General features: G+C 44.1%; 1 protein-coding gene and 1 non-coding gene across 2 annotated transcripts in view; one reads left to right on the top strand and one right to left on the bottom strand.

The window, feature by feature from the left end:
* Nucleotides 1-15,534, bottom strand: part of SH3GL2 (SH3 domain containing GRB2 like 2, endophilin A1) — a gene marked incomplete at its 5' end in the record, with an annotated part of 59,864 nt that overhangs the window by 4,162 nt on the left and 40,168 nt on the right. Inside the window, 6 exon segments of the mRNA NM_001329079.1 lie at nt 454-557; nt 3,465-3,623; nt 4,986-5,119; nt 5,673-5,715; nt 5,718-5,765; nt 5,767-5,816. Of these exon segments, the coding sequence (NP_001316008.1) occupies nt 454-557; nt 3,465-3,623; nt 4,986-5,119; nt 5,673-5,715; nt 5,718-5,765; nt 5,767-5,816 (538 nt within the window).
* On the top strand, nt 7,862-7,968 carry LOC127484986 (U6 spliceosomal RNA). The gene has a single exon (XR_007912196.1). It is a non-coding gene; the product is annotated as a U6 spliceosomal RNA (small nuclear RNA).

The following is a 15,534-nucleotide window of genomic DNA, read 5'->3' as shown; positions in this document are numbered from 1 at the left end:
TACAAACAGGTTATGCCTGACTGTGAACCCCAGCTGCACCACTGTGTGATCCTGGGCTAGTTACTTTACGTTGTGAGCCTCAGCTGGCTCATCCACTAGTTAAGGCTAAAAATACTTGGCTTACATGGTGGTTGTAAGATTGATGATGATACACATTCAGCATTCACACAGAGTATATGTTCTACAGATACTATCCACTATTGCCAGTAGCATCCTGCAGATTCATTTGTGGCAGCCACAGAAAATCCAAGTATCATAAGACTCAATGGAACAAAATGAAACAAAGCACAAGATAAAGTAAGTCAAAACAAACAACCTAAAAGGTACCTTTGTAGGATCAGCAGGAATTTGGGCAGAAGTTTATCTACAAATATATTTTACTACTTTCATTTCCATATGTATCATTTTACAGCACAAAAATGCAAATGTGAAAAGCACAGAAGTACAAAATACCTTTCTTCCAGTCTGACAGTGACTTGCTGCAGGATCTGGACTGCCTGTTTGTGGTACTCCAGCTGGGCTTGCACAAGCGCAGAGAGCTGGCTCACCTGTTCAATCTGCAGATTGATAGGGCAATTATGCATCAGTTACCAGTTACTGTCTGTAAGGTACTACATACAACAGAGCTGTTTCCAACACACAGCCCAATGCTGGGCTTGCTGATGACGGTGTGGTGAGCCAGGCTAAGAAAAAATGTTTGGCAGGTTCCAAATCGATTAAAGATAAGGACACATGCCAACGCCTGGAACCATACCAATGCTTGGGACTCAGTACCATGAGGTGAAACAATGTTACTAAGAATCCTCATCAAGATGACTTAACTCTGTTTAAAAAGTCTCATGCTTAGCTATAATCTTCTGATTAGAATTTGGCTTCCTTTGTTTATTTCCTATAAAAAAGATGCACTGAATAAAGGACTCTGCATACTTTTCAAACTGTTAATATTAATACTGTTAACAAAATTGTGAATAACTACTTTCTCATGAGGCACTGCGAAAGGCAGTATGGTATGACGGACAAATCTGTGCTTTCTGAGTGCCATTTGTACTGTCAGGGGACTGGAGCAGGTGACATCTTGAGTTCATTCCGGCTTTAATATTCTAAACATCCTTGGCTACTCTTCATTTATGTCTTGTGCTGTGATTGAGCTGAACAGCAGCCTCCATCCACATCAACGGAGGCCATGTGACCCCCCCAAGTGGGGGTTGGACAGGGCCCGGTGTATAGGGAAGGTGCCCTTGATGTAGGCCATCCCTCATAACCATAGCAGTACTCTTGAGTAGTTAGCAGGACTTTAGTACATACAAGTCCATACTGTTAATAGCTGATAGAAGAGACTGGATAAACTCAACATGCCTCCCCTGCTGGCACCAGCAGTAAGTCAGTTAAGTAATGTGGTGGCTAATTTTAGGTGTCAGTTTGACTGGACTAAGGAGTACTGATATGGCTGGTAAAGGTTATTTCTGTGAGTGTGTATGTGGAAGAGATTCACGAATCAGTGCACTGAGTAAGGAAGATCCACCCTAACCCAATGTGCCTATCAGGCAAGGGCCCAGAAAGAACAAAAAGGCAAATTCTCTTGCCCATTCTCATTCTCTCTTTCCCTCTCCTGGGGCTGGTGTCCCCACCTTTTCCTGCTCTTGGATATCAGAGCTCCTACGTCTTCAGACTCTCAGAGTTTACCAGTGGCATACCCCAACCCCAGGCTCTCAAGCTTCCAGGCTCAAACTGAGTTATGGGATGAGCATTTGGCCTAGCGGTTAAGCTGCTGGTTGGGATGCTTGCAGTTCATATTAGAATGCCTGGGTTCAAGTCCTGTTTCTGCTCCCAATTCCACCTTCCTGATAACTTATATTCTAGGGAGCAGCATGCCACAGGTTCAAGTAGTTGATGCTCTCACAACCACGTGGAAGACCTGAGTTGAGTTCTTGGCTCCCAGATTCAGCCTGGCTCAGCCACGGCCGTGGTGGGCGTTTAGGGAGTAAATATCAGCACATGGCAACTCTGTGTGTCTGTCTGACTCTGTCTCTCTCTGTGTGAGGAAGGAAGTGAGGGAGGGAGAGAGGGATGGAGGGTGGGAGGGAGGGAAAGTGGAAAATAGGAAAGGAGAAGAGAAGGGAGAGAGAGAAGGGAAGAGAGGGAAATAGGGAGGGAGAGAGGAAGCAAGGAAAGGAAAGACAGATTGAAAGTTACATATTCTGGCTGGCGCCGCGGCTCACTAGGCTAATCCTCCACCTGCGGCGCTGGCACCCTGGGTTCTAGTCCCGGTCGGGGTGCCACATTCTGTCCCGGTTGCTCCTCTTCCAGGCCAGATCTCTGATATGGCCTAGGAGGGCAGTGGAGGATGGCCCAAGTGCTTGGGTCCCTGCACCTGCATGGGAGACCAGGAGGAAGCACCTGGCTCCTGTCTTTGGATCAGCACAGTGTGCTGGCCGCAGCACACCAGCCGTGGCAGCCATTTGTGGGGGTGAACCAGTGGAAGAAAGACCTTTCTCTCTGTCTCTCTCTCTCTCACTGTCTAGCTCTGCCTGTCAAAAAAAAAAAAAAGAAAAAGAAAGGTACATCTTCACCATCCTAGATTCTGAGGCTTCATTCTTGGTCTGAGCTACGCCATTGGCTTCTGTGATTCTCCCTCTTGCAGAAAGCATATTGTGGGACATCTGAGTACCTGTAATCTGGTGAGTCAATTCTACTGATAACCCTCTTTTATGTATCTATATCTACATGTATATACTATTGGTTTGGTTTCTCTGAAGAACCATGACTAATTCAAAAGTATATAAAGGCTCTATAAACATCTTGGCAGAAACTGATCACTGGTGATGTGGGAGCTGGAGATGAACAAGGACAAGAGAGCTGGCTTCACAGGTCTTCCTACGCAAGCGGTTGGAAGAAATGATAGTTCTCATGGCTCTGAAGTAAAAAGAACTCTACAGAAAGTAATGTTTAAATGCAGTACTCTGAAAATATGAAAGCAACTTTTAAACCATACATCAGATTTCATATCTTATGGTATAATCATCTACATCAATAAAAAATTCCTCTTTCAAATGAAATATCAATTTTACTTCTAAATGTAGAAAATTTTAAACTATATGGGGCACTCAATGTATGTTCATTGATATTTTAGAATCTCAAGCCGATCTGCTCTATTTTTCAATAGAACATATTTTAAATTTTTGGATGTATGGATCACCAGAAACATTCTTAATCTTCCCACTACTGGTAATATTTAAGATTCATTAGTGAATAAAAAACTGGGTTAAATCAACTTACAGGAATACATAAAGTCCTTACCATTTCTCAGTCTCCTTTATCACTCAGAATTATTTAAGAGAAACATACACTGAAGTCCTCATTGCATACTGTGTTCAGATATTAATGTTTTCAAGGAAATACCCTTTAGCACCTTAATCTTGTACCCTAATGATAAAATTAAATTAAAATCACAGGAGGTCACTTACATCCATCTCCAGGAGATTGAACATGCTGGATTCAGCAATCTCTTTGGACTCATCAAACTTCTCCAGGGCCTGACGGAGCTCTTCATCTGGAATCTTGCCTTGCCGTTTCTTCTTATAGTCGAAGTCCAGGCGTCGGCCCTCCAGCTTCTTTAGATGATGCTGAAAAAGCCAACAGCCGGACGAGGGTTTGAAAGGATTTATGGAAAAGTACCATTTGCAACTCACTTCCCCATCATGCCTATTAACTTGCAAAATAAGACAGGATGTTTTTTAAAATATCACATCACCATAGAAATGAAGAAACCTGTACCTGCGAGGCAAATACTAAGGGGGAAACATCCTTAAAAATCATTCTAGAACAAGAAAAAATTATGGGAAATATCAATGCCTTTCATGTTCTTGTCTCATCAGGCCAAAATCAACCTGGATTACACCTTTCCCTCCCATGATGTAAGCAGGGAGTATTCGTGCACATCCTACAGTCATCAAAAGAACCGCACATCCCCATCTTCAAGAGAAATGGTAGCTCATGAGAAGGCAGAGGAGCATACTTTCCTTGAAGCAACGTGAGAAGGAATGGCATTCTTATAGATTCTGAGTCCTAGAATGTCCGTTGTGAATGGACTTTTATCTTTGAAGCAGTCCTATCTATTAAAATCATGTAAATTGCTTATTCAAAACATGGATTCCTGATCATGCCAATAGGAATACCCTGGGCTAAGGCCCACGAATCCACATCTTAACACCTGCCCCAGCTGACTCATGTGGTTTCTGGGGAACCAGTGACTCAACCTAAGCCTCCCACTCAATAGATGATGCAACTAAACCACAAAATCTAAGTTGGAAGGGAACTCTCAAGAGATGCTATCTAATGTTCCACACAAGGCTACAATGGCTCCTTGCATCAACCCCAGTGGGTGGCTGCCCAACCTCTTCCTAACCTCTAGTGACCAGGGAGGAAAACAGTTTTCCAAAGCTAAAGATGACTTTTGTCCTGGTAGCTGCCATCTCCCACTGCTATCATGGAGAAGAAAATGTTGGATTTTCCCTGGTTCCTGGGTATGTGTGGAGTGGAAGGGAAGGAGATAAGAACGGAGTAGAGCATGGTGAAGAAATAAGAAGGAAAGAAGGAATGATATCCTAGACCTTTCCTCCCACTGCCTCCACCCATGCCCCGATCCAAATTAACTTCTGGAAGGAATGGTCCTTTAAATCATTTGAGCTTGTAGTCAGCTGTTGGGTGGAGCCCTGGAATCAGGGTATGGCTGCCACTCACTAACCACGTGACCTTGAGTAAGTGGCACGACTGAGTAAGGTTTAAACTAGAATAATGAGATATCAGTGTGAGTTTTGACTGTTTTACAGTAAAACAAACAAACAATAAAAAAAAAAAACACTAAGTTTCAGGCAGGATCATACATGGAAAGCAACAACAACAAAAAAGGGTTTCCAGGGACACAGGCATCCATACCACCTGTGTGGTTTCAACTGCCCACTGCCCAGAGGCCTGGTTGCACCTACTTGAATTTCCCTCAGATCTTTGTCATGAAGATTCTGAAGGGGGTCAATGAAGTTCTGCTTCACTTCCATGTCCAAAGAGTCTTTCACCTCCGAAAGCTCCCGCATAGCCTCGCCTACCTCACCCAGAGCTGGACCTGCAAGGGGAGAATGAAGCACTTTTTTCATGAAAGAACAAAGATGAATTGCATTTGCATTAACAGGTCCATTCCCAGATGAAAGCCCAGAGACCATCACCTGTGTTGTGGGCACCACACAGACAAGAGGATGCATAATGCCCTGGGGAGAGTGTGTCTTTCCCCCTTTGCACCATTTATTGTAGGCTACTGACTCTAGCTTCTTACTAACGTATACCCTGGGAAGCAGCAGTGCTAGCTCAAGTAGTTGGGTCAAGTTCCTCGCTCCCACTCCCACAATGACTATTGCAAGCATTTGAGGATTAAACCAGTGGATGGGAGTGAACACCTGGTGTCTTTCTCTCTCTCTCTCTCTTTCTCTCTCCCTCTCCCCACTCCCTCTCTAATAACAACAACAACAATTCTGAAAATAAATTTTTGGTCCCTGTATAAAGATATAAACCTGAGAATCAAAATATAACAGAGGTTGACTAACTTCCTACACAGTTTCCTTCCTGCATTACAACACCCAAGGACAACGGACAGAAGTGAAACATGACAGAACACTCCTTACCGAAGTTGCAGTCATCTCCAAGCTCTCTTCCAAACTTGAGCATGGCCTCTGCAAGCAGTGCCTCTGCTTGAGGGTAGCCTGGCCCCTTCTCCTGGCCACGGATTTTAGACATGGTGTTGATCATGCTGAGCTTAGCTCGGGAAGCTGAAGACAAAGAGAACAGGATTTCAAAGGAGGTGGTGTGGCACAGCGGCAACAGGGCTGGATACACAGTCAGGCCTCCCGAGGCCTGCAGACCGGCTCAACTACTAAAAACTGGACCTCACATGTCTGGGCCTCAGCACCCTCCCTTGTAATGTGTGGTAGAGGGTACAGTTATATATACATTAAAATAAAAAAAAAAGTGACCTCTCCCTTTCCCTTAACATCTTATGAGGAATAACACTGAAAGGCCAAAGCCATTCTTGGTGAAAGGCTAAGGGCTCAGACCCCACGCCTACTTGCCCTTGCCTGACCCCTCTTCAATGTAGTGACCCCTGTGGTGACTGCAGAGCAGGGTGATTTTTGGAGATCATTTTGAAAACTCCTGAATCATCCCTAAGTTTTATTTTAATCTTACATCTCAATTCTAGGGGTCTGTGGAATGAAATATGCAATCGTAAATACTTGCAGCATGAGCTTACACCATATATATCTTATACCAAAACTATTCTATATAATTTTTTTTTGACAGGCAGAGTGGACAGTGAGAGAGAGAGACAGAGAGAAAGGTCTTCCTTTGCCGTTGCTTCACTCTCCAATGGCCACCGCGGATGGCGCGCTGCAGCCGGCGCGCCACGCTGATCTGATGGCAGGAGCCAGGTACTTATCCTGGTCTCCCATGAGGTGCAGGGCCCAAGCACTTGGGCCATCCTCCACTGCACTCCCTGGCCACAGCAGAGAGCTGGCCTGGAAGAGGGGCAACTGGGACAGAATCCGGCACCCCAACCAGGACTAGAACCTGGTGTGCCGGCGCCGCTAGGCGGAGGATTAGCCTAGTGAGCCGCGGCGCCGGCCTCTATATCATTTTATGTGAACACTTCTCAACTAAGATTCTGACCATAAACAGATCCATAAAGAACAAAAAACACTACATTCATTGAATATTTATTAATTGCTTCTCTAGCACACAAATGAATCTGAAAATTAGTTTTGTGCCTCAGCATTTAAACTTTTTGCTTTTATTTTTATAAAATAAGATACTCAGAGAGTTATTCTAGTTTTGTTAATGATAGAGAAAGTCCACGACTTAACTGTTGCTAAGCCACCTGAGCTCCTCAGGTTCATTATTAAAAGAGCTGGATCAATCAATTGCTGGGACTGTGCCTAGGATCACATCTGTGGGGGAATCCCTGAGAGAAACACAGTTAAAGGACCTTCTGGCCTTCAGTAGCTGGCATTACATCTCAAACTATTTCAAACAGGCTTCTACTCAAATTGTGGGCTCAGAATCACAGACTGACACAAGGAGCATTATCAGGAAAGGACCCCACCCCAACCCTGTTACCCTGTGCCCGGCTCTACCAGTCCACAAGATGGTTATGGTCTCTGCTTTTACAAATTTTGCAATAACTGAGGGTAAAGTATATTTTAAAAGTAACTAAAGTGCCATGATGGGGACTACAGCCAGTCACAGAAATCTGGCTCTGCCTTAGCCTGTGGGAGCAGGAGCTCTGAAGGATTCCTAAAGGGAAACATCATGGAGCTCAGAACCCATCATGTGTAGCAGTCAGGCTGACAGCCACGCAAAGCCTGGTGGTGAGAGGGAAATTACTAACCTACTCACTTTTTATTCACTTTGTTTTTCATATAAAAGTGATCAGACATGTTAAATTTCAAAAACTGAAAACATCTCATTTTTGAGGGAACAATATCATTAGAATATACTGGCAAAGTCTTTTCTGCACCAAGCCACATCTGACCCAAGAAAGTCTGTCTGTACCTTCAAAGTGCTCACAGTCAAGTGAGGAGTCAGCAAAACAGATGGTGGCAACAAACATGGTAAATGCCATTATGGCTAATATGCATAAGGTACTAGAGAAGAAGTAATAACAGTATAAACAGAAGCAAACACACAGTATTAAGACATACAGAATGAAGGGGAGAAACAAAGATAAATGGAGAGAAAAGAGAAATGAAGCCATACACAATAATCCCTTGAAGTCCTGTTTTAAATATTCTACTTTTTCAAAAGTTAGAAAGTTGGTTGTGTGCTCTCCTCGGCAGCACATGTAACAAAATTAGAACATTACAGAGAAGATTAGCACGGTCCCTGTCCAAGGATGACATGTAAATTTGTGAAGCGTTCCATAATTTTTTCTTCATTAGACAACGAATCTTCTGGCACCTTGACCTTAGATTTTCTAGCCTCCACAACTGTAAGCAACAAAGTTCTGTTTACTAATTATTTAGTCTAAGGTATTCTGTTACAGCATCTCAAATGGACTGTGGCCTTTATTCAAGTATCATGTAGGTAATGGATAACTGACTCTAATTCCTACCTGGGCATTGTTAATGCTCAAAGCTCTCAAATGTAAAACAGAGATATTATTTGCACAGATATAATAAATTCTATTGTCCTGATGATTGCAGTTGAAGACCATTAAACTGGAGCTAATTGAGGGATATACCATCAAGTAAAGAAAAGGTTAAGACGACCAAGAAGCCGGTGCCACGGCTCACTAGGCTAATCCTCTGCCTGCAGCGCTGGCACACCAGGATCTAGTTCTGGTCCGGGCACCGGCTTCTGTCCGCGTCGCTCCTCTTCCAGTCCAGCTCTCTGCTGTGGCCTGGGAAGGCAGTGGAGGATGGCCCAAGTGCTTGGGCCCCTGGGCCCGCATGGGAGACCAGGAGGAAGCGCCTGGCTCCTGGCTTCAGATCAGCACGGCGCAGGCCGTAGCAGCCCTTTGGGGAGTGAACCAATGGCAAAGGAAGACCTTTCTGTTTCTCTCTCTCTCACTAACTCTGCCTGTCAAAAAAAAAAAAAAAAAAAAAAAAAAAAAGAGAGAGAGAGAGACCAAGAGTATGACCAATGTGTGCTAGCATCAGGAGGAAGACTTCATGAGGAATTTGAAAATTTTTTTGAAGGTTTAATAATAGCAACTATTTGAATGTATGTTTTTTCATTTCTTTCTGCCCTTCCTCTTCCTTAGCATCTTCTATTTTTATTTGTTGTATAATGGCAATGAGGCATAAAGTTGTTGGTGGGATTTTCAGAACTAAACTACATTCATATATATAAATATACATATATATATATATATAAGGTTGGTTGCTGAGATGTGCTTACATTATGATTCTATTAACTGTCTTCTGGTAAGTTGTTTTTAAAATTAATATATTGAGGCTGATTTTAAATTAATTTTGAATATTCAATTATCATGAGCCTTAATCTTTTACCAATTACTTCAGAACATCTTGAATGTGTTCTACATTTTCATGAGGACAAAACTCATATTCTTTTATTTCTTCAAGTGACCTAAAATACTTTTTTACTGTTTCAGTTTTTTTAAAGTTTATTTAAGGAATATGAACTTCACACATTTCATATATACAAATTTAGGAACATTAGTGATTCTTCCCACCCTACCCTCCCTCCTGACCACACGCCTACCCTTCTTCCTCCTCCCTCTCCTATTCCCATTCTTATTTTTTACAAAGACCTATTTTCAGCTAACTTTATACTCGTAAGATTAACACTACACAAACTGTTCCTCAAGAGTCGAGACAGGGGCTGTTCAGAATCATGGCATCTCAAAGTATCAGTTTCACTCTTATACATTATTTTAAGAAGTGGGCACTTAAATTTACTCACAAACTCATTAAATTTTTATTAAGAATAGAGTTAGTAAAACTTCCGTGTTCTTGAAAAATATCATCAAACCTAACCATTAACCATCTTTTAAATGTTAACAAATTGTTTCAAGCAGTACTTTAAGAAACTGAAAGTAGGCCTGAAAAATACAAATACTACTCAGATTCCTATTATATAGTCTCAGCATAGCTGTGTGTGCCTTATAGTCCTAAATGCTTGTCTTCTGACGAGTGATCTCACTCCTCACTTCTGAACTGACTTCCCCCAGAGCTTTACTCTTTCTTACAAATTGTTACGGTCTCTCTGAATATACTCCTGTCCTTACTCTCCCACTCTCACTTTCCTAGTTCAAGTTGCCCACACTCGGTTTACTGCAGAGACAGCCTCCTAAAAGCAATTTCTGCCCTGGTCCCTGAGAGCAGGCCTCTGGTGTACCAATCTGTGGATCTCCCAGTGAGGCCGGCGCACAGCCATGCATGCTGTACATGTCTAACGTGCATCTGCTGAAGGCATGAGCAAGGAATGAGCACACTAAAATCTTGCAAAAGATGGACGTGGTCTCTGCCCACATGCAGGCACAGGTGACTGGGAAGCTTCTGAAGCGTAACAGAGAACTGCAACTACAAATTTTGCTTCCTTAGGAAATAAAAGCTATGGCAATCCAATAAACCTTTTTAAATATGAAAAACACCTGACCCTGCTAATGGCAGGGCTGTATTACAGTCACTATCTGAACAGAGAACTCTTAGAAATTGCGATTTATTTCAAATGTAAATACAAGAGTAAATAAAACATGAAAGTTGGAAGCCAACAGAATCAGATGACAAAGTTGAGGCAAATTCTCAGATAGCATAAAGAGAAACAGCAAGGAAAAACAGGAAAGGGAGGCTAGAATCATGATTAGCTCAGGAGGTCCAGCAGCTGAGTGATGGGAGTTCCAGGGAGAAACAGAAGCGTTCAGCAGAAGCTTTTGTAAGTCCAAGAAAATTCCCCAGAACTCAAGAACAGGTGAGAAGACCCACTGAACATCCAGCACGATGGATAAAAGAGGTCCACACCAAGCACTATCAATAAGAAATTTCAGGGGCTGGTGCTGTGGCACAGCAGGCCAAGCTTCTGTCTGCAACACCGGCATCCCATATGGATGCTGGTTCAAGTCTCGGTTGTTCTACTTCCAATCCAATTCTCTTCTGATGTGCCTCACAAAGTAGTGGAGGATGGCCCAAGTGCTTGGGTCCCTGTACCCACATGGGAGACCAGATGAAGCTCCTAGTTCCTGGCTTTGGATTGGCCCAGCTCTAGCCATTGCAGCCAATTGGGGAGTGAAACAGAAGATGGAAGACCTCTCTGTCTCTCCCTCTCTAACTCTGCCTCTCAAATAAATAAATACATCTCTAAAAAAAATAACTTCAAAACAAGGAGATCAAAGACAAGTTCCTAAAATCTTTTAGAGAGGAAATGATACAAAATAGTAAGAATCAGATGGTCATTGAATATGAGAAATGAAATGAATAATATGGGAAATTTCCTTGGAAAAGAATAGAGTCATGAGTCCAAATTTCTTAACAAAATAATTCACAAGTCTGTATTTATCAATGGATTATAAAAGCAGAAGGAGGACATTTTCAAACACACAAGGAAGGTCTTAACTTTTTCTTAAGTTAATGAGAGGCTTATTCCACCAAAAGGAGGTTATAAATCAGGACAAGGAATGGGTATCTGATCTACAAAACAGGGGTGTGATGTAAAGAACAGGCAACAAGATGATGGCCGAGGGAAATTTCACGAAGGTCCCTGTACATCCCATATCCAGGGCACCCGCGGCAGGCACTACTCACAGCCGATGCGTGGCTCAGGGAGCTGTCAGCTGTGAGGAAGTTGCATGCTCCCTTCCTCCGTGGGATCATTCTGAAGCATGCCTGGCTCCCCATTCTGCCCATGAGACCAAGTTACAGCTGTATACCACCACTGCACCATTTATGGGCCTCCCCTCATCCCTACACTCCTAACAGGGTTTCCTGGAATCACCTCCCACACCAACCACAGGTGCTCATATCCTGGCTTCATGCTTTGCCTCTGAAGGAAACCAGGCTAAGAGAGCAACCAATCCAATATGCAGCATCAGGCATCTCAAAAAGGAAGAACACCTGGCATGTTTCCAGGTACGGAGAGGAGAGGACATTCATATGCACGGCAGAGGGAGCAATTAAGCAGAGGTCTACAAAATTTAATGACAAGAAAAATAGGGTGAAGATTAAATCTCGGAAAAATAAAAAGGTTGTACAAGAAGGGAAATACAATCATATTGTTCTACTTAGCTTTGGACAAAACTGTCAGGGAATAAAATTTAAATAAAAATTTAAGTACTTAATAATGAAAACTATTCTACAATATCAAGCTACAAATACACTGGGGGGAAAATGAGAGAAGGGAAGCATGTGGAACACGGGAAAAGAGCAATCCCTATACTCTAAACTAAGACAATCAGACAGAAAACACCTAAAACCGGGAGTCATGTGAGGAGTTTTAAGACTGAAACCAAAAACCACAGGAACGGCCTGAACAGTCTCAAAAGCACCGCTTGTGGGGAGTGGAAATGAAGGCAGGCCTGAAATTCCATGGAGACCGCATTTTGTAGAACTGGAAGCTTCAGGTTTTTGTTCTTGTTTTTTTCCTTTTTAAATAATATGTTTGTATCTTGCCTGGGTTCAAGTGCCAAGCAGCTCCACTTTTTAGAGTCCAGTTTCCTGGTTATGCGCTCCCTGGGAGGCAACAGGTAATGGCTCAATTATTTGAGTCACTGCTACTCATTTGTGAGACCCATATGAAGTTCCCAGCTCCTGACTTTGGCCTGGCTGTTGTGGACATTTGAGTGCTGAACCAGCACGCACACACACGCACATACACACACACACACACACACACACTCTCTCTCTCTCTCTCTCAAATAAAAGAGAAAATAAATAAAACTAAATATAAACAATATTCATATTCATAGTGTCTTCACAGCCTGTGTTGGGCATTGCCTAAAATCTCCATTACAATACAGCGCCTGTCAGATGTTCCAGGGGTGTGTCTGCGGTTAAGCTACGTAAGATCAGACCAATGGCAGGGATAGGTCGGCTTTAGTTCCGGACACATGGACAGTGCGTGATCCCTATACTTTACTTAAGGTGCCCCTGTGTGGTCCACCCATGCCTGCGTGACCTTTTCGTTGACTGGCTCCCCTACTGCGCATGTCCTTCGTAAGCTTTATAAGCCTGCACACGTCCTCAATAAAGCGGCTCCTGCTTCTACAGAACTCACAGGTGCTTGTGGTGTGTTCATCACCCGTCGACCTTACCCTTCCCGTTTGCCTTGTTGGGGAGTGTCTGTACTGGCCCCTGCTGGTCAGGGGCCAGCCTCGGACTTGAGACCCCGAAAGCCTGGGCACTGCTCTGACCTTGGGTCTTTTTGTTTTTAAGATTTTATTTATTTCTTTGAGAGGCAGAGTTACAGAGAGAGGAAGAGAGGAAGAGAGAGAGAGAGAGAGAGAGAGAGATGAAGGTCTTCCATCTACTGGTTCACTCCCCAGATGGCTGCAATGGCTGGAGCAGGGCCTATTTGAAGCCAGGAGCCAGGAGCTTCCTCCATGTCTCCCACGTGGGTACAGGGGCCCAAGCAGTTGGGCCATCTTCCACTGCTTTCCCAGGCCATAAGCAGAGAGCTGGATTGGAAGAGGAGCAGTCAGGACATGAACTGGTGCCCATATGGGATGCCAGTGCCACACACAGAGGCTAGGCCTACTATGTCACTCACAGCACCAGCACCTGACCTTGGGTATTTTGGCAAAAATTTACACTGAAAAAATGTGTCCATTGCTATCAGGACAACTTGCCAGGAAGGCAAAAGTTAATGTTGTTTAGCAGGTGAAATGATATCATAAAATACCATCAAAGGAAAGAACATGAATTTACATCGGGGTGATTTCTGAAAGGCAATTTACTGGGTGAACTGGAACAGCAGGAAGTAAAATCAGGATAGCTGTAAAAGGCTGACCTGTTCCCCTAAGAGGACTCTTGCTTTTGTCCTCAGCTTCTTGACCTCAAGATCTTAAAAGCTAACGAATGGGGTTAGCTGAGGCTCACTCTTTTTTTTTGTTGTTGTTGTTGTTGTTGTTGTTGTTGTTGTTGACAGGCAGAGTGGACAGTGAGAGAGAGAGAGAGAAAGGTCTTCCTTTGCCATTGGTTCACCCTCCAATGGTCACCGCGGCTGGCGCGCTGCGGCCAGCGCACCATGCTGATCTGATGGCAGGAGCCAGGTACTTATCCTGGTCTCCCATGGGGTGCAGGGCCCAAGCACTTGGGCCATCCTCCACTGCACTCCCTGGCCACAGCAGAGAGCTGGCCTGGAAGAGGGGCAACCGGGACAGAATCCGGCGCCCCGACCGGGACTAGAACCCAGTGTGCTGGCGCCACAAGGCGGAGGATTATGAGGCTCACTCTTAATCACCTCCCGACTCCACAGCAAGATCTGTAGCATCCATGATGTGCTTTCTAATTCTGGGAACAGCTGAGGATGTACAAGCTCTGGTAAGATTACAACAGAAGCTCTGCTTACCCTGCCTGAGTTACCTCCCTCTGACCTAAAAGTGGTATTCGGATGAGTCACCACTCAGTCTCTGCTAAAGTTGCCTATCTAGTGTGGCAATGAGTAGGCAATGCTGAAATCTCAGTACTTTGGCTATGTCATATAAATATTATTCATTCTTAATCAAACTGAACAAACAGGAAAACAAACCATTAGATCTTGCCTTTCCCAGAAACAAGTACAGTCAAGTAAACATTAGTTGTGAGATCATACAGAACCCAGGTAAGAATCCAGGCTGTAAATCCTGCTGCCCATGGATCTATGAAAAGGATCGCATTCACACAGTGGTCATCAGGATGCAATGATAAACAGCAGAACCAGTAACCAGTACAGACCTCAGGATGGGCACTGGACACAAGGCAAGTGCTCCCTTCTTTTCTTTCCCAGGCTTGCCTTCTATGCGTGTACATGCCAGGGTGCTTGTTCTACTGACAATGTGGTCATGCAGGGAACTACATTTCCCAGACTCCCTTCCCTGTATGTTTCCATGGACCAAGGAGAATTGGGCCAAAGTGAGCTTGTACAAGTGAGGCAGGGATCTCAAGACTTGGAAGGCTGGCACTGGGTAGAGGAGATCAGAGGCACAAGTGCCAATAGGACCCAATTTGTCCTCACTCTTTCCTATTGCAGGCTGAATTATTTTATTTAAAATTGTAAATTTGGGGGTTGGAGGTTTGGGTCAGCAGTTAAGACTCTCATAATTCCATGTCAGAGTGCCTAGGTTTGATACCCAGCTCCGGCTCCAGATTCCAGCTCTCTGCTAATGCAGACCTAGGGAGGCAGTGGTGATGGCTCAAGTAACTGGGTTTCTGTCACCTACACGGGAGACCTGGATTGGGTTGCTGGCTCCTAGCTTTGGCCTTCAGTCCTGTCCTGGCTGTTGTGGGTAGCTGAGGAGTGAACTAATAGATGGGGGAATTCCCTCTTTCCCTCCATCAAAAAAATTTCTTTAAATCTTAATTTTAGATAAAATTCTTCTGCATCATACTCTTCTAAACCTTAGAAAATATTTCCCTTTTCAAAAGCACCATGACCTCTTAATGGGCTCCAAAATGGAACTAGAGGCTATTGATAAAATCGGCTCACACCATCAACTCTGTGGTCTGACAGGCCGGTTTGAGCAGGTTGCACTGCCGGCAGCTTGGCCTGCTTTTCCCCTACCAACATTAGATGTCAAGGATCCCAAAGCTGCTTAGCCTTTTCCTTTCTCCTGACTTCATTTTGCAAAGTACAAAGACTAGGGTGCCCCTGCCCAGATAGTCTAACCAGACAACAGCGGGGAGATTCTGAGGAAAACCCCAGCTCCTGCTCTCGAGGAGGTTATCGCCTGGGTGGACAGACAAGGGCACCCTGCTCCCTGAGGTGAGGCAGAATGTGGGCCACACTGTGTGCAAGCTTTCAGTGTACTTAGACCACAGACAGCTGCAAATTCTACCAGAA

The sequence above is a fragment of the Oryctolagus cuniculus genome, chromosome 1, assembly GCF_964237555.1.
Source record: "Oryctolagus cuniculus chromosome 1, mOryCun1.1, whole genome shotgun sequence".
NCBI lineage: Eukaryota > Metazoa > Chordata > Mammalia > Lagomorpha > Leporidae > Oryctolagus > Oryctolagus cuniculus.
This window is presented reverse-complemented; position numbering and strand designations above follow the sequence as displayed.